The sequence below is a fragment of the Microcaecilia unicolor genome, chromosome 9, assembly GCF_901765095.1.
Source record: "Microcaecilia unicolor chromosome 9, aMicUni1.1, whole genome shotgun sequence".
NCBI classification, from domain to species: domain Eukaryota; kingdom Metazoa; phylum Chordata; class Amphibia; order Gymnophiona; family Siphonopidae; genus Microcaecilia; species Microcaecilia unicolor.
The window spans coordinates 23,634,581-23,654,876 of NC_044039.1; the positions used below are offsets into that span (position 1 = coordinate 23,634,581).

Here is a 20,296-nt window from a genome sequence, read left to right on the forward strand (position 1 = left end):
TTTAGCCTGCCCTGATGGCCACGAGCAAGCGGAGCGAAAGCGAGGCTGAGCACGCTGCTGCGCACAGCCACATCATACAGTCAGGTCATACCGCATAGGATGGAACAATGAGCTGCGCCGCGATGCGACCTGCATTTCAGTGCCGACTGCCGACTCCGAGTCTGCCTCTGCAAGCCCGAAAGGTAGGTGGGCTGGACTCGCTGGAGCCTGGAGATCAGCTGAGCGGGTGCCGTCTGCCGTGGTACGCTACGCGGTGACTCACGTCATGTGGGTATTTAGGTGAGGAGACGGAGGAGCCGAGCAAGTAGCCTCTGCTCTGGCTCTAGGTGTCACATGATCTCTAAGTGTGGCATATAGAATAACGCTTTTTTGGCGCCATATAGAGAATCTAGTCCTAAATTGAGGTTGAAGGGGCAGACTCAGGAGTAATGTCAGGAAGTAGTGCTAGATATGTGGAATGACCTCCCGCGGGAGGTGGTGGAGATGAAAACGGTAATGGAATTCAAATGTGCGTGCGATAAACACAAAGGAATCCTGTGCAGAAGGAATGGGTCCACGGAATCTTAGTGGAGACCGGGTGGCGACACCAGTATTTGGAGAGTAAAACCGGTGCAGGGCGGACTTCTACGGTCTGTGCCTTGATCATGACTGAATAGATATGGAAGGGCTGGAGTATAAATTTAAGGGGCTTCGACGTTAGCTTCAGAACTTTTAGTACAAGAACAGTGCTGGGCAGAGAATGGCAAGGACAAATCAAACTCGGGTATACATATAAAGTATCACATACCATGTAAAATGAGTTTATCTTGTTGGGCAGACTGGATGGACCGTTCAGGTCTTTATCTGCCGTCATTTACTACGTTACTATGTTAAATGCGAAAATGGGCATGCAAGATTATAGAATGAGGGGGTCAGCACTGTTTTAGCAAACACTAAAGTGTTTTAACCAGAGATGTAGCTAGGGGAGGATGCAAAGGGAGTGGTTGCTCCCCCAAATGGATTTTGAATGAAATGGCATCTATATGGTTTGTCCCTTCGGCCTCTCTCCGGCGCCTATTTTACAAAAGGTCTGCTCCCCCTGACGACAAAACCTGGCTGCATTTCTGGTTTTAACATGTGTTGTTTATGAAATAAGAAACTAGCATGCACCAGAAAGACGTCAGCAACACAAAACAGATTTCATTAGGTGTTTTTGTCGTTTTGGATAGGAAAGAACGCGAAACAAAGAGGTGTGGTGCAGTGGCGTAGGAAGGGAGGGTGGGGGGGCGGTCCGCCCCGGGTGCACGCTGGTGGGGGGTGTCGGCTCCGCGCTGGTGCACTGCCCTCTCTGCCCCGGAGCAGGTTACTTCCTGTTCCGGGACAGATAGAGCAATGACCCAGCGCGGAGCCGACACACCCCAGCAATGTGCAGTCGGGGCGGATCGGCCCTCCTGCCCGTCCCTCGCCGCAGGTATGTGCTCCGGGGGGGGGGGGGGGAGGTATGCGCTCCGGGAGGGGTGCGCTCCAGCAGGAGGAGGGTGCGCAGCGGCGACCCGCCCCGGGTGTCAGCTCCCCTCGCTACGGCTCTGGTGTGGTGTGATGTGCATAACTTTGTATGGAAACCGAAAATGAATTTTACTTGTGACCTAAGCTGACTTAGCACACAAAAGCTATAGCAAGTATTTGCAAGGGGGTATTCGTGAGCAAGGGGCATGGGCAGGTCAGGAGTATGCCCAGCATTTACAGGCTCAGATACTAGAATACCGTCAGTTATGCACACAACAGCAACATTTAGTCAAGGTCATTTACGCTAGCCATTGACATGGTGTAAGAGGACACTCCTAAATGCTGGTACATAATCCAGCTTATAATCGAAAGAGAAAAACGCCTATATTGCGACCCAAATCGGGAGATGGGCGTCTTTCTCCCGTGGCGCCCAAATCGGTATAATCGAAAGCCGATTTTGGGCGTTTCCAACTGCAGTCCGTCGCGGAAACGGGTAAAGTTGACGGGGGGAGTGTCGGAGGCGTGGTGAAGGCGGAACCGGAGCGTGGTTATCGGCCGAGGAGAGATGGGCGTCTTTAGCTGATAATCGAAAACAAAAAAAGGCGTTTTTACCGCGATTTTGGGTCACTTTTTTTGGACCCTTTTTTTTCACGAACAGGTCCCCAAAAAGTGCCCCCTGGATGGCCAGATGACCACTGGAGGGAATCGGGGATGACCTCCCCGGACTCCCCCAGTGGTCACTAACCCCCTCCCACCAAAAAAAAACCCACTTTACAAACTTTTTTCCCAGCCTGTATGCCAGCCTCAAATGCCGTACCCACCTCCATGACAGCAGATTGTGTTCTATCCTCTGACAGCCTTTCCCTGGTTCTGATGTGGCTCTCGGGTGAGTGTGACACCCTTTTCGTTATTCACACTGCAGAGTCACATCAGCAATGCATTGTGGTGGGTGTAGGGTATTGGGCTCCGTGATTCCACTAGCTTGTGGCAAATGCTCGTGATGTTGGTAGTTGGTAGGCTCTACTCCCATGGTGCTTTTCCCCCTGCTTACTGGGTCAGAGTGTGCCCTGTTTTGTTTCCGGTAGTCCATGAGGTAGTGGCCATTTTTGTAAGCCAGTTTTATATCCCTTTCACGTGTTAGCCACGTTACAGAACTTAGTTCTTACCTTGAATGTGGCTGAAAGAGGGCATTGTACAGCATTCTGCCAGCTCTGACCTACTGCTCATCTCAGTACCAGGGAGACTCGTTGCCAGTGGGGCACAACCTCTGATCTGCAGTTAACTGTGAGTAAACGTGCTTATTCCAATAAAGGACGTTTTCGGAGAGATTAGTCTTCAGGTGTCAACTGGTGTGCCAATGTTATATAGCAGCAACAAGTCCTAGAGGCCTGCGTGTATGCAGGTCCCTGGAGTACTTTTAGTGGGTACCGCAGTGCACTTCAGGCAGGTGGACCCAGGCCCATCCCCCCCTACCTGTAACATTTGTGCTGGTAAATGGGAAGCCTCCAAAACCCACTGTACCCACATGTAGGTGCCCCCTTCACCCCTAAGAGCTATGGTAGTGTTGTACATTTGTGGGTAGTGGGTTTTGGGGGAGGGGGTTGGGTGCTCAGCACCCGTGGTAAGGGAGCTATGCATGTGGGAGCGATGTCTTTAGTCCACCGCACTGACCTCTAGGGTGCCCAGTTGGTGTCCTAGCATGTCAGGGGGGCGAGTGTACTACAAATCGTGGCCCCTCCCACGACCAAATGGCTTAGATTAGGACGTTTTTGAGCTGGGCGTTTTTAGTTTCCACTATCGCTAAAAAAAACAAATGCCCAGCTGAAAAACGTCCATTTTTTCGAAAATACGGTCTGTCCTGCCTCTTCACGTACCTGTTTTTGGACATAGACGCCCATGGAGATAGGCGTCCGCGTTCGATTATGCCCCTCAATACCTCCTTATGCAACTATATGCATAATTTCCAATACAGAATTCATGCATAGCATTCTACCATTTTTTATTTTTGTTACATTTGTACCCCACGCTTTCCCACTCATGGCAGGCTCAACACAGCTTACATGAGGCAATGGAGGGTTAAGTGACTTGCCCAGAGTCACAAGGAGCTGCCTGTGCCTGAAGTGGGAATCGAACTCAGTTCCCCAGGACCAAAGTCCACCACCCTAACCACTAGGCCACTCCTCCACTGTTGCTACTATTGGAGATTCTACATGGAATGTTGCTATTCCACTAGCAACATTCCATGCAGAAGGCTGCGCAGGCTTCTGCGAGTCTGATGTCCTACTCACAGAAACAGAAGCCTGCACAGCCTTCTGCATGGAATGTTGCTAGTGGAATAGCAACATTCCATGTAGAATCTCCAATAGTATCTATTTTATTTTTGTTACATTTGTACCCTGAGCTTTCCCACTCATGGCAGGCTCAATGCGGCAGGCAATGGAGGGTCAAGTGACTTGCCCAGAGTCACAAGGAGCTGCCTGTGCCTGAAGTGGGAATCGAACTCAGTTCCTCAGGACCAGAGTCCACCACCCTAACCACTAGGCCACTCCTCCACTCTGAATTTCAGTGACTTTCTGAAATCTGTTTTAGCATGCAAAGTACATACATTGTAAAAAAAAAATCAGTACAAAACCCACATAAATGACAAATACAATGGAAAACAAAATGAAACACACAGCAAATTTTTTTTCCGTGCAGATTTTGAAACAAGTGGATGCTTTCACTCAGGATGATAGAGAAAAGGAAGGAATGACATAACTTGGATGCACTGAAACTCGTGACTATTGCAAATATAATATTTGTTCTCAGTGCATTTTTTTCTAGCAAAAAAGGTGCCGGTACTCAAATGCCAGGCCACCCTTCAGGGGTGGGGTGATTACTGAGGGACCCACCCCACAATAGCCAGGCCCCCTGCAACCAGTCATAGAATCTATGACAAGGCAGAATTGGCGTGTAGAGCCTGAGCTCTTTCATTTAAAACTTGGAGACCAAGGGTCAATTTTAGCAGACAATGGAAAAGGTGCCGGTATTCAGTACCCCCTCAAAAAAAGCCCTGTTCTGATTATGGTGAGCTCAAACTACCACTTTCTCTTGTCACTTAACCCTCCATTACCCCAGGTACAAAATAAGTACCTGTATTTAATATGTAAACCACTTTGATTGTAACCACAGAAAGGCGGTATATCAAATCCCGTCACCTTTCCCCTTTCTTTTCCCCTTGTACTGGAACACAAAAAAATTCAACTGTTAAAAATATAATCAACAAGAAAGCACAACAAGCAAGAGGAAATTACATCTCAGTTGTGCAATGCCACTGAATCAGACTTGCCATTTGGAGGTGGATCATCCTATGCAAATTAGATAAGAGGGCCTTGGAAGCCACAAAAATGTCAATATTGCTGTTTTGTGTGAGTTACAAGAGACAGCAGATGCTAAACAATGAGAGTTCACAAAAGTGCATTGCAACATTTGAGCTATATTTACTGACAAAGCTGGGATCAATGATAAAACCAGAGGCACAAAGAATGCATGATGGCTGGGAGAACGGGATGGGATGTGGTGAGAACAGCAGTTACGGGAGAATCTTCCCAGACCCTTTTGAGAACCTGTTAGACAATGTTTTTTTGTTTTGTTTTTTTCATGCGCTGAGTTTTCCTATAATAGAAGCTCTTTTCCTGGAAAGGGATATGTCGAGATTCTTGAAAGAAGTTTTTCTTATCACTCGATTGTTTTCCGAATGGGAGAGTTTAAAAGCAGAATCCATAGTTTTCGTTTTCAAAGGTTTCCAAATAGTTTAGATACGTAAGGTCCTGTTTACTAAGCAGCGTTATAGGCGCGTTAACATTTTTAACATGCATTAACCGTGTACGTGCTTACAGTATTCCTATAGGTGCCTACATGGTTAGCGCACACGCTAAGTGTAGGTGCGCTAAAAACATGAATGCACCTTAGTAAACAGGGCCCTTAAAAAAGAAAAAGCATAATGGAAATCTCAGAACTATTTCTCATTTTTGCATGTCACTACAGTGTAGCAAATTTAAAACAAATTGGAGAAAATGTTTCTTCACCCAACGCATAATTAAACTCTGGAATTCGTTGCCGGAGAACGTGGTGAAGGCGGTTAGCTTGGCAGAGTTTAAAAAGGGGGTTACACAGTTTCCTAAAGGACAAGTCCATAAACCGCTACTAAATGGACTTGGGAAAAATCCACAATTCCAGGAATAACATGTATAGAATGTTTGTACGTTTGGGAAGCTCGCCATGTGCCCTTGGCCTGGATTGGCCGCTGTCGTGGACAGGATGCTGGGCTCGATGGACCTATGTCACGAGGGATGTCTACAGGTCAAACATATACAGGCTGTTTTCTGTTCATTTGGCTCTTCCCCTCAACTTAGTAACATAGTAGATGACGGCAGAAAAAGACCTGCACAGTCCATCCAGTCTGCCCAACAAGATAACTCATATGTGCTACTTTTTGTGTATACCTGACCTTGATTAGTATCTGCCATTTTCACGGCACAGACCGTAGAAGTCTGCCCAGCACTAGCCCCGCCTCCCAACCACCAGTCCCGCCCCCACCACCGGCTCTGCTAATGTTAAATAAACATTAATAAAAGGAGAAATCTAAGTAATGCAAAAGAGAAAAACACAATAGTGAACTGTTTACAGCTGTGACTAAGAGAGGGGCAGGAAACAAGATTAAGGTGAGTCAGAAGTTATTCTAGGTGGATGTAGCCTCCATTTCCTATCCCCTAAGGCCCTGCAGCTAAGGAGAAATCCTGGCAGATCTTTGTCTCACCTTCACCCCCTTCTTCTCCCCTTTTCCTATTAAGATGAATCTGAATTACACCTTAACATGAATCTTTCAATTTCAAGTTTAGTTAGGGGTACTAGTCCATTTTGTTTGCTTTGTTTCACACTTCCATTTTGATAACTTTTATTAACATGCATTATAATTTTTTAACAATAGAAATCAAACAAAATAAAACATGGATAAGATGATACCTTTTTTATTGGACATAACTTAATACATTTCTTGATTAGCTTTCGAAGGTTGCCCTTCTCACGGCTACCACACTCCTCTACTTAATTTTTTAACATATGCAAATCCACTGTACATGTGTTAATTCATAGACAGTGGAATGGGGTGGGCCACAAGGGCCATGGCCCACCAATATTTCTCTCAACACAACATCAGCAACCAGAGAGCTTGGGGCAGGACTAGAGATTGGTTGTTTGGCTCCTTCAACCGTAAGATGTTCCGCTGCCCCACGTTAATTTGTAGGTTAATGTGCGTTAAATTGATTTTGTGTGCACTAAAATCTTCAAGATACATTAACAAACCAAATGAAGGCTAATGAATGTGCATTCCTGCAAACACATGGCCAGAACAAATGAAAAGTCCTTGGGTGAGAAATAAACTGCTCTCTGTAGAACACCCAAATTTAAAGATGTAACACCATGATCTTAGTTGACAGCTATTTATTTCTGCTGGATAGAGCCGTAGCATACAGTTCTAACAGACACATTGGTCCTGGGGAGACGTGCCTTCCTTGCAGGTTCTGATAGCTTTTACATTACCAAGAGAAGAATTATCCAAACATGAATTTACACAGTAGCGGCTATTCCCACATGTCAGAAGCAAGAACCAGTGTGATCTCAGAAACTTGTGAGACTGATCATCTTTGGATAATTTTTCATGAAGGTATCACGGTCCGCACAGAACCGCAGAACAAAGCCAAGGTACAGAGTAAAAAGCAACAGTTTGAAAGAGAGCAACTAAGTCAACAGTTAGACAAACAAAAAATATTCTAAGTCAATAAAATAACCTCAATTTACTGATATACAGTAATGCACCCTACTGGTTTTCCATCTATAGCTAGTCTTCGGTACCATGTACTCCCTCTGCACTTATAAAAGCCTTTAAAAGGGGCAGCCTTGAAAGTTCATGCCTCCTTTGTGACCTGGTTGAATGAGCCCAGGTGGCTGCGCATGGCGGGGAGGCGTGAGTGTTCTCATTGGCTGGTGGGAGGCTTGATGGGACTATCTGTAGATCCTGATGGAGACCTTTAATTTTGTTGGCAAAGTACGTGGCAAAATCATTGCTGGTAGTTGTGACTGGGAAGGCGCCTTCTTTGTGGAGTTTGCAGTATTTTGAATAACTGCTTGGTTGAATTTATAGCCTGTTCAACGCGTTGAGAAAAATTTTGGTTTTTTTGGCTGTTGTTAAGGCCAGGCGGTACATGTGGGGTTTTTTTTTTCGATGTTATGAGCAAGATGTCCCAATTCTGACTTGGGTGTTCTTTCGAAAATGCCCCTCTTTGTGTGCATTCCAGGTTTCAACCTGTTTTGACACTGCAGTCATCTCTTCACTCACGTAGGGGTAAGACAAGGCCTCTAGGAAACTCTCAGCAGTCAGATTTATCATGTCTCAAATATCCTTCTGTCCATTTTATTTATTTATTATATTTGTATCCCGCGCTTTCCCACTAAAAGCAGGCTCAATGCGGCTTACACAGTAATAGGTAACAGAATTTTGTTATGTAAAGTAGGAAATTAAGTATAACATAATAGGATGGGTAGGTAGGTAGAGACAGGTGATCGAGATAACATCCCCAAAAGACACAGATTAATCTCATGAACCCATCTACCTTACATATACCGAAGAGAAAACGACATTGACCCAGAATCTATCTCCCACCTTACCCTCCTCTCTCTGTGTCTTTTGGGGATGTTATCTCGATGCCACCAGCCTGGTGTTCAAAGATGTCGAACCCTTTGCAGAACTCCAAGTCTAGTACGCTAGTATTCTAGAAAGGAGAGCAGGCGCCTACTGTTCTTTATAGAATAGGCACAACATGAGCACTTTGCTATAGAATTACTCCCTCTCTATCATCCTGCATAATAAATCTGCATATTTGATAATGTCATAACAATTTGTGAATTCTAGCTTACTTAAACTTGTTTATCAACTAGGCTGAGGTTGTTCCAGTGCCATGGCTTGCAGGTTCAGGCTACTAGTACTACTATTTAACATTTCTATAGCGCTACAAGGCATACGCAGCACTGCACAAACATAGAAGAAAGACAGTCCCTGCTCAAAGAGCTATGTAATAAAAGTGAGCCAAGTATAGGACAATCAAGCCATTGTGACATCACTGATGAGGTTGGCTCTTATTGGTGGACTGAGGCATTATGACATCACACTATTAGCTCTGGTTACAAGAGACTACTACTACTACTATTTAGCATTTCTATAGCGCTACAAGGCATACGCAGCACTGCACAAACATAGAAGAAAGACAGTCCCTGCTCAAAGAGCTTAAAATCTAGATAAGACAGGTAAACAGAACGATTAAGGGTAAGGGAATAAATAGGTGAGGATAAAGGGCAGGGCAAATGAGTAGAGGTTAGGAGTTAAAAGCAATGGCAAAGAGGTGGGCCTTATGTTTGGACTTGAAAACGGCCAAAGACGGGGCTAGACGTACAGGCTCGGGTAGTCTATTCCAGGCGTGAGGTGCAGCAAGATAAAAGGAACGGAGTCTGGAATTAGCAGTAGAGGAGAAGGGGACAAATAAGAGAGATTTATCTACAGAAGGGAGTACCCGAGGGGGGACTGCTCTGGACAATTAAAGTCAGTGGCATTTCCTGTACTTGCCATGGCTAATGTTGCCAATCCTTTATATAGTCAACACTCATAAGTGGCCAGCATAGTCTGTTCTCTACCTTTCTATGGTACCAACCTGCAAACAACAAAGTAAAACCCTCTTGCAGGCTTCACATTAACTAAGGTCAATTGACAGTCAATTTCAATCAACCATAAACATTAGTACAAACAGTTCACATATTTTAATCATAAGGTCCTTTTACAATTCTGCTACCAAATTATTTTCTAACTATGGGGAATCCTACTATGGTCTAGTCACTAAAATTTATGAGGCTAGCTGGTAGGAGCTGAGATCCTGCAGTTTCTGTCAAGCCAATGAGTTCCTCGGTCGCATAGAAAGAAATGCATGGGAAAAGGGGAGATTCCGGGTCAGCGACTGCAAAGTGACAGAAGATAATTGACATGTGTGTACGCCAGAGTTTATGGCCACCATTGTGTCTGCAAGAAATCCATTAATCATGTCATCTGCACATGTCCGCGTGGTGCCCAGACTGTTCAGCTCTCTACAAAGCTTCTGTCAAGTAATTAATGCCTAATTAATGATGATTTCTCTTTATCTCTTACTTCTATTTATGAACATAACAATGTTGTCCATGCTTTTAGAAAGCATGCCCCAACGGAAACGCTATCTACTCAATTCTAAACAGTTGTGGCACCTGCAGGTAAATTATGAGAATATCTAATATGTTTAGGGAAAATATTTGAGGCTGAGGAGGTAAAAAGAAAGTTCATTTGGTTAAAGACCGGCAGGGAAGCAGTGCCAAAAGTTCTGGTAGCAGTACCTGTTGGTGTCTCTCAAGGGTTGTTCTGAAGGAAGTCATCACATTTGCACCTTGCTTACAGGATGTTGGTGTGGTCCTGGATTAACTGAAGGTGATGAGGCAAAAATGTGCATTTACTGGAGACAAATCTATCCTCCAGCAACTCAGACTGTCATCAAAACTGGTGTTTCCTGCCTGTCTGCCTCCCTCTGGTATTGACACACTACCAGAAACAGTCACACTTCTATGCTTTGTGGCCCTGAAAGTCAAACCTCTTCTTCCGAACCAGAGAATCCACACTGAGGATTGGTAAGAGTAAGCTGGGGACTCAGCCACATTACAGAATGTGAATCCTTCGCCCTCAGGAAAGGCCCGAGACAAGATCACAGATATTTCCAAGATGGCGCGTCTCAGCTTATCCTCCTGAGTTCATTACCCTTGTTCCTTACTTCCTAGCTTTCTCTCTACTGTGTAACACAGATCTGGTTCCCCCTCCGCTCTCTTCATACACAGCTGTCCTTCACACATCATGTTCTCCTACCAGTACCCCTCCAACCCTCTTTTATTTGTATCTCTCTATGTTCCTTACAACCCTTCAATAATATCCTCATACCCTCATCTCCACTGTGGAGGGGTTGGCATTTCCAAAGGACGCAAGGGAGCCAAGATGATCCTTATATGCAGTTTTATTGGAGTACACTACAAAGACACAACACAGCATCATGTTTCGGCACCCACGCACCTGCCTCAGGAGTCTAAATGTGAGTTTGTATAGATAATATCCCCACACCCTCATCATGCGTGGGATAAACATAAAGGAATTCTGCTCAGAAGGAATGGATCCTAAGGAGCTTAGACGAGATTGGGTGGCAAAGCTGGGCAGACTTATACGGTTTGTGCCAGAGACGATGGTGGGAGGCAGGACTGGTGGTTTGGAGGCAGGGATAGTGCTGGGCAGACTTATACGGTCTGTGCCAGAACCGGTGGTGGGAGGCGGGGCTGGTGGTTTGGAGACGGGGATAGTGCTGGGCAGACTTATACGGTCTGTACCCGGAAAAGGACAGATACAATCAAGGTAAGGTATACACAAAAAGTGGCACATGTGAGTTTATCTTGTTGGGCAGACTGGATGGACCGCGCAGGTCTTTTTCTGCCATCATCTACTATGTTACTATGTTACTATGAAGAACTCTATGTGACTGGAGTTCTATACACAAATGATAACCAGTGTCCGAAGAACACTGTTGCAAGAAGCGTAACCTAAATCGAGTATGAAAACCCAAAAGTATCATCCGGCAACAGTGTTCTTCAGACACTAGTTATCATTTGCGTACAGAACTCCAGTCAGGCGCATGAGAGACGAAACATGGTACCGTGTCAAGTCTTTGCGGTGTACTCCAATAAAACTGCAAAAAAGGATCATCACGTCTCCCTTGTGTCCTTTGGAAGTGCCAACCCCTTCACCCTACTCTTTAGTTTGTTTTTACCTGCAATAAATAAGACATAAGTATCGCCATGCTGGGACAGACCAAGGGTCCATCGAGCCCAGCACCCTGTCTCTGACAGCAGCCAAAAGAACAAGCATTTCGTTCCGCCCATCCCAGGAATAGTGGATTATTCCTACGTCCATTCAATCACATTCTATGTCCTTTTCCTCCAGGAAGCCGTCTAACATTTTTTAAAAGTCCGCTAAGCCAACCGCCCCAACCACCTTATCCAGCAACGAATTCCAGAGTCTAACCACGCGTTGAGTGAAGAAAAACTTCCTCCGATTCGTTTTGAATTTACTACACTGCAGCTTCAACGCATGCCCCCTCGTCCTAGTATTTTTGGAAAGCGTAAACAGACGCTCCACATCAACCCGTTCCATTCCACTCATTATCTTATAGGCCTCTATCATATCTCCCCTCAGCCGCCTTTTCTCTAAGCTGAAGAGCCCCATGTGAACGCATGATAGTGCACAATATAACACAATATCACCTTTCAGTGCATCTAGCTTTAATCTTGCAAACAGGGCCGCTGTGGAAAAAAACATGCAAAGTACCCCATTTTCCTTCACATGACTTCCTATTTGCAAAAAAATTGAGAAAATGTTGCCCCTCACGGGTAATAAAATTTCACATGTAGCTTGATACGATTTTGAGTACATGAGTTGCTGAGATGCAAAAATAATGCAAAGCAGCTTACTAATTCAGAATCATGCAAAAGCATCTTTCTAGGTTGCTTTTCGTAAAATAAAAATGACACCTCTTTAATTCAGCTGAGCCCAACAGCTGATTTTCCTCATGAAAGTTTTCTGAAGAGCTTTTTTGCATTCATAGCAAACGTTGGCAGAAAATGGGCTGCTAACCCAGGGTTTCCCAACTTTCATCCAGAATGACCTTATTCTAACATCCACATGGCTCTCAAATGATGAAAAGGATGTAGGAGACCTTTAGTCTCATCCTTTTCCCTCCCTCCCTCATTCACTTCCTTCTCCCCCTACTTTCCAGAGCATGAAGATCTAACAGTAGTGTGTCAAGGTATCTTCACAGACCCCTGGATTTTGCACGGGTTTCCAGTCTGACAGGAAGTTCATCCAGGACGGGCAGGGCCTTTGAATGTTTGATGACCCACAGGCCCCATGTTGACTGCTACTACTGGGAGCAGGTCATAGTGATGTGACCCCATTTGGGGTCCTGACCCACTGTTTGGGAACCATTGTGCTAACCCATGGGAAATCTTCTGGGTTAGCACTTCAGCTCCCAAATATTTACCCAATATTACTCCCCAGACTTCACAGTAAGATACAGAGGTGAAACCATAGGTCCACAGTAAGAAGCAGGTCAACAATCCAGCTTATATTGTTGTTTTAATTGTGAATGTGCAATAAAAGAAATCATACTATTCTTTTATTTCACATTCACAATTAAACAGCAATATAAGCTGGATAGCTTTGTACTAGATTAATTTAATTCGTGTCTTGATTAATTAAACCAACCCCCCCCCCCCCCCCCAATAAATCCAATAAAAAGTCTCACTTCATACTTTTTATTGGATTTATTGGGGGGGGGGGTTAATTGATCAAGACACGAATTAAATTAATCTAGTACAAAGCTATCAGTTTTAATTATTATTATATCTTTTTTTTTTTTTTGCTAACCATTATTTCTGCGCATTCAAGTGAAATAACTATTCATCCGCACTTCTATATAAAAGAAAAATAGACAGCGCTGGTTGGCACTTACCCCTACAAGCTTCATGGGCTGATAAAGGCCTTTGTGGGTCCCGGTAGAAGCCTGGTTTACACCGCTGGCAGTGCCGTCCTTCAGTGTTGTGCTGGCACTGGTCACACACTCCCCCACTGAGATTCCCCGATGCCAACCACGCGTCCAGATCGAAGTGGCATGTGTCAGCATGCCCATTGCATTTACACTCTGGGAAAGGGAATGGGGAATAAAAAGACATCAAAAAAAATGCTTAACACATACAAATTTGCTTTTAGTGACAGGATGTGGTAGAGGGCAGCCTTTATATGACTTCTGATTAAATTGAGCTCTGTGGAGCCATTAATCTAGTTTGATTTCTCACTCAGTAGCAGCCAGTGCACAGTATGAGCGGTGGTCACTGGGTAATGACCACCACTAACTAAATTAGAGCCAGATATTCAGTGCCAGGCCTTATCTGGACATCAACATTTAGGGGTTCTTTTACGAATCCGCAGTAAAACGTGGGCTGAGGTAGTGCGGGTGCATTTTTTACTGCAGCTGGAAAAAAAGGCTATTTTTTAATTGGCCTGCGCTAATATTAAATCAAGTATGCGCCTATGTACGGCCTGAGCCCTTAACACCACCCACTGACCTAGCTGTAAGGGCTCACGCGCTACCCATGCGGTAACTATGCACGCCAACGTGGGCGTCCTGCCGGTTACCCCCAGGAATACCCCCCCCCCCCCCCCCCTCCCATGGTAGAAAATTATTTTTCTACTGCAGGATTCGGCACGTGTCAATCTCAGAATTACCCCCGGGAGCACGCGCTACTTGCCCGAGATCACAAGGAGGCATAATGGAATTTGAATTTGACTTCCATGATCCTCAGCTCAGTATTCTAACCATCTCCATTCCAAACGGCATATCGTCTGCTTGTTTTATAAAAGCCCAAATCTCCAATCTCATGCAAAATCATATAAATATTTTGGTTATAGGGGGAAGTTATCAAGGTGCGGTACTAATTCAGAATCATGCAAAAGCATCTTTCTAGGTTGCTTTTCGTAAAATAAAAAATGACACCTCTTTAATTCAGCTGAGCCCAACAGCTGATTTTCTCATGAAAGTTTCCTGAAAGCTTATTTGCCTTCATAGCAAACGTTGGCAGAAATGGGCTGCTAACCCCAGGGTTTCCCAAACTTGTTATACCACAGGATTCAGCAACCTGCAGTATCTCAGTCCTGCAGATTGCTGATCCTGTGGTAATAGAGTTACACTGCTTGCGAATCACCTCACAAGCAGGATTCTTCTAGGTGTCCGGAGCATCAGGCCAGAACTCACGTGAAAGGGGCCATGGCTACTTTAAACACCCTCCCCCAATTCCAACTGTCCCACAACTCAAGCCTCCCTGATCCCAGCACCCCTATCTCTGCCCCTCCAACTCAAGCACCCCCCTGGTCATACCTGATTGGACCCCCTCCCCAACTGATCTAAGCCCCCTTGAAGCTTCCCTCTATCCCCCCCCCTTGGCCTCTCCCCTCCCTCCTTGATCAAGGCCCTCAGGCCCTTTCTCTGGTGGTCCAGTGTTTGCTGGACAGGAGCAACCCCCCTTTGCTCCTGGCCAGCATTGCCACATCCAAGATGGTGTCCCCTACCTTTCGGCTGGGCTTATTTTACTATCACTTTAAGCCCAGAATGTGACTTGAAGGTATTATGATTTTTACATAGTAATGAGCTGCTTTACATGCATTTGCATGTTTTGTATCTCATTACTAATTAACCTGCAGTAACCTAAATATCACTTACTGCTATTATTCAAGTTGTGTGTTCTATGAAGGATAATATTTTAGATTGTACATTTTACCACATTTGGACTTAATTTTATAACAGGAAGCCTATGTATAAAGCCTGTAAAGGTGCTATTTTAGGCCTAATTTATAATGGCACACAAAAGAAAAAAACCTCCACAGTCAAACCCCAGGTCACACAAAAGGAGTGGAAGGCACCAGGACAAAGTCCAAGATGAACCACTGAATGGCCCCTTACTTTTGCACTCATTCGGGGCTCCAGTTTTCCCATTGGCAGCCTGCCAGGGTTTGTCATTGTAGAGGGCCTCGCAATGGTGACAATGATGACCAGCTGTGTGGTGCTTGCAGACACACCTCCCATGGACCTGTAAAGTGAAAGTCAAGACTTCAGTGTGTGTGTGTCTGCTTCATTCATTCATTCATTTGCTGTTCAAAGCCTTAAGAGATCACTATATCTGGATGTGTTCGTTCCTCTGATAACCGTTTCTAAGGTTTACTATGCACACCAGATTTTCAGGTTGTCGGGAGGACAGGGGGACTCTGAAACAGATATGTTCTTTTTCAGATCAGGGGCGCAGTCAGACTTTGGTGGGAGTGGGGTCCAGCGCCCGAGGTGAGGGGGCACATTTAGCCCCCCCCCCCCCCCCCCAGCGCCGCCGACCCACCGCCACTTTTGACAACCTCCCGCCCTCTCAACCCCTCCCCCCGCGAACGTCTGAGTCTGATGTCCTGCACGTACAACGTGCAGGACGTCAGCATGCAACAGAACGAAGACTTTTTTCACTGCAGGACGAAGAGGATGTCGGCAGTCGGGGATTGGGGTCCCTCGCCAGCAAAACCGAAGGTAGGCGACGACGAGGGAGGGTTCGCGGGGGGAGAGGGTCGTCGGGAGAGGGGTCCAGTAGGAAATCTACGGGGGCCCAGGCCCCCTCAGGCCCCACGTAGCTACACCACTGCTATGCATACAGGTACATACATACAACAGAGATGCATCTGCATCCCCAAAAATAGTTTTTTAAAGTTCTGACTGAAGCTTTTTTATCTATTTTATTTATTTGTTAACCTAGAAAGTTAGATGATACCAATGCCAGAAAAAGACTGCAGAATACAGGATACAACACATTCTGCTGTCATGGAGGTGGGTACGGCATTTGAGGCTGGCAAAAAAGGTTTTTAGTTTTATTTGTTTAGTATGGGAGGGGGTTGGTTACCACTGGGGGACTACGGGGAGGTCATCCCCCATTCCCTCCAGTGGTCATTTGGGGCACCATTTTGAGGCTTGGTCGTGAACATAAAAGGACCAAGTAAACCCGGCGATATACTGCTTATCGCCGTTTTTTTTTTTCCATTATCGCTGAAAGCCGGCCATCTGGTAGCCACGCCCATGCCCCGCCTTCGCTTCGCCGCTGACACGCCCCTTTGAACTTTGGCCGGCGACTGGAAAGCGGCGATGTTGCCAAAAAAGCGGCTTTCGATTATACCGATTTGGCCGCTTTTCCGAGATCGCCGGCCATCTCCCGATTTATGTCGGGAAAATGGCCGGCGATCACTTTCGAAAATAAGCTGGCTGGTCATTTAGGGAATTTTTTTGTGGCTTACTTGATAATAAAACAGGTTTAGACCAAAACATCCAACTTACAGCCCCGGATGTTTTTGTTTTGTTCCATTATGGCAGAAAAATGTCAAAGTGTTAGGAATGCCCAGATCCCGCCCTTAAGACGCCCCCTTGTGATTTGAACGCACTTCTGACAGACTTCATAGAAAAATGTCTAAAACCTGCTTTAGAAAATACCAGTTTAGATGTTTTTGTGAGAAACAAATGTTGAAATGCGAACGTTTTTCTCTTTTGAAAATGAACCTCATAGTAATACATTTAAAACAAAAGGAAAAAAAAATTTTTTTTCACTCAGTGCATAGTTCAGCTCTGGAACTCGCTGCCAGAGCATATTATAAAAGCCAGTGGCGTTCCTAGAGGGCTGACACCCGGGGCGGATCGCCGATGCGCTCCGCCCCCGGGTGAAGCGCCCCCCCCCCCCCCACCTGGTGCAGCGCAACCACCCCCCAGCGAAAGGACACCCCCCACCCCAGTGAAAGAATCCCCCCGGGTGCACGCCGCTGGGGGGGGGGGGTGCTGCGTGCCGGTCAGCGTTGTTCGTTTCCATGCTCCCTCTGCCCCGGAACAGGTTACTTCCTGTTCCGGGGCAGAGGGAGCATGGAAACGAACGACGCTGACCGGCGTGCACCCGGGGCAGACCGCCCCACCGCCCCCCCCTTGGTACGCCACTGATAAAAGCAGTTTGTGTTTATGCTCTGTAGTGACTCTCTGATGTCGACGCTTCAGGAACAGAATTCAAATCTCCACTAGATATTAAAGTGCCTAACTGTAGTACTTTAAATCAAAGTATGAAGAAATACGCCCTGGAATTTACTAGAAGTATTAACAAGTTGTTCTGATTAATAGTTAGGCTGTTCCTTTCTCCTTCTGGAACAGGTATGCACAAAAACACACGAATGGGAGCTGTGGTTAGTCTATTGCTTCCAGCTGTGCTCCTGGCTGTAATGTTTTCCACCTTATCATGCAAGCAAGTTCTACAACAGCAAACAACTATCTATAGACCCCCCAGTGAAAGATTTATGCAGGAGAAACATCTGGGTAATGCAGAGCAGTGCATCTCTTCTGCTTGAAACTGAATTCTCAGTCAAACGTTGACGGCTCTCTCACTCATTTTTGAAATGTTTGAAGATTAAGACAAAAAAAAGTGTTTTAATAATTCAGTTGTCAGTTAAAATATATCAAATCATTTAGGGGTCTTTTTACTAAGCTGCGGTAAAAAGTGGCCTTAGCACGTCCTTACGCATGTATTTCCCACACGCTAAGGCCACCAATTTTCTATATTTTCCATTAATGGCCGTGCGTTAATGTTGCCATTAGCATATGACCATTTCTAAATTGTATTGTGTAAACACTTACCACCACCCATTTTGTAGGTACTAAGGGCTCTCACATTATCCATGTGCTAACCAGTTAACGTGTGGTAATGTAGATAGTAACATAAGGTTATGAGGTGATACAACCTGATCTTGATTTGTCCATTTTCAGGATACAGACAATAGAAGTCTGTCCAGCACTGTCCTTGCTCTAAAACTTCTGAAGTTATCATAGAAGCCCTTGAAAAGCTTCATCCAAATATATCCAGCCACGATGGGGCACAGACCGTAGAAGTTGCCCATTGCTGGCTTTGCCTCCCAATTTCAGTGTTGCCACCTAGTCTCCGTTAAGCTTCTTTTGATTGATTCCTTTTAAAGAGGATTCTTATGTGCTTTTTTTTTGGCATGTTTATCCCATGCATTTTTGAATTCCATTATGGTTTTCATCTCTACCACCTGCCGCGGGAGGGCGGTCCAAGTATTCACCACCCTCTCGGTGAAAAAATACTTCCTTACATTATTCCTTAGTCACCCCCCCCCCCCCCTTTCAACCTCGTCATGTCCTCTAGTTCTACCACCTTCCTGTTTCTGGAAAAGGTTTGTTTGTGGATTAATACCTTTCAAACATTTGAATGTCTGTATCATATCACCGCTGGTTCTCCTATCCTCCATTGGTATATATATATTTTTTTCTTACATTTGTACCCCACGCTTTCCCACTCATAGCAGGTTCAATGCGGCTTACATATTATATACAGGTACTTATTTGTACCTGGGGCAATGGAGGGTTAAGTGACTTGCCCAGAGTCACAAGGAGCTGCCTGTGCCTGCAGTGGGAATCGAACCCAGTTCCCCAGGACCAAAGTCCACCACTCTAACCACTAGGGCCACTCCTCCACTCAGGTCATCAAGTCTCCTCCTCGTGCATCTTTAGATGTGGTAACTGGCTGGCACAGGAATGCACACTCTCTGCCCCTGACATAAGTGCATAAGTATTGCCACACTGGGACAGACGTAGGTCCATCAAGCCCAAAGTTTAGGCACGCCTACTTATGACAAGCATAAGTAGGTGCATCTATGTGAACCATGCAGTGTATTCCGTAAGTTGCATGTGTCTCCTGGCAACATGCTTGTGACATGTCAGTGCTCCACCCATGTGAACACCCCCTAACAGAGGCCCTTTTACTAAGGTGTCCTAGTGGGGTGAATTCCTATATTCTAATCCAATTTGAAAGTGCCAAACCCCTCCGAGAGAAATTGCATTGGCTTCCTGTCAAGGATCGAATCACCTTTAAATCTGCTCCCTAGTTCACAAAATTCTCTATGGTGAAGTCCCTGACTACGTGATTGATCTTATCATCCTACCACCCAGGAACACATTGAGACTCTCCCGCTCATATCTAAACCTTCATTACCCAAACTGCAACGGGCTTAAGTATAAATCCACATATGCTTCATCCTTCTCCTTCATCAGCTCACAACTATGGAATTCTTTGCCAAAAACTATAAAAACCATCCACAACCATCTAAATTTCAGGAAATCACTTAAGACCATGTTATTTGGAAAAGCCTACCCCAAGGACTCAGCATGTGTCTCCACTGCTTGATACACATCAATTTAATGACAATTTTGGACACATCCACCCTCCCCTCCTCTCTCCTGGTTTCCCTGTTCCTTTCATCCCTTCCCCATCCTCCCCATAATTCTTATGTAGGTTTTATGTTGTATTAGCTTAATTTTACTGCATTGGCGTCAGCCTCTGCGGTACGCTGTAAGCCACATTGAGCCTAACGCAGTTGGGAAAATGTGGGGTATAAAAGAGATAATAATAAATAAAATATACGGTGCAAAAAAAAGCACAATTCTATAAACTGCGCTTAAGGATAGGCGCAGTTTATAGAATAGCGCTTATGCCTGGGAATTGCGTCTAACTTTAGGTGTGGCCATTTGCATTTGCACCAACTAAAACATGGCTCAAATACATGTGCGCAATTTAGGTACAGGTGCCCTTATTCTCTAACTGAGGAACGCCCCCGATCCGCCCATGACTTGCGCATAGAGATATATAAAATAATGAGTGGAGTGGAACAGGTGGACGTGAAGCGTCTGTTCACGCTTTCCAAAAATAGTAGGACTAGGGGGCATGCGATGAAACTACAGTGTAGTACATTTAAAACAAATAGGAGAGAATTTTTTCTTCACCCAACGCGTAATTAAACTCTGGAATTCGTTGCCGGAGAACGTGGTGAAGGCGGTTAGCTTGGCAGAGTTTAAAAAGGGTTTGGACGGTTTCCTAAAGGACAAGTCCATAGACCGCTACTAAATGGACTTGGGAAAAATCCACAATTCCGGGAATAACATGTATAGAATGTTTGTACGGTTGGGAAGCTGCCAGGTGCCCTTGACCTGGATTGGCCGCTGTCGGGGACAGGATGCTGGGCTTGATGAGCCTTTGGTCTTTT

At 45.4% G+C, this 20,296-nt stretch overlaps 1 protein-coding gene across 1 annotated transcript in view; it reads right to left on the bottom strand.

Moving 5' to 3' along the window:
• The window catches only part of LOC115477864 (netrin-4-like), a 91,734-nt gene that overhangs the window by 43,772 nt on the left and 27,666 nt on the right, over positions 1 to 20,296 (bottom strand). The window contains 2 exon segments of the mRNA XM_030214977.1: positions 13,140 to 13,328; positions 15,144 to 15,270. Coding sequence (XP_030070837.1) covers positions 13,140 to 13,328; positions 15,144 to 15,270 — 316 coding nt within the window.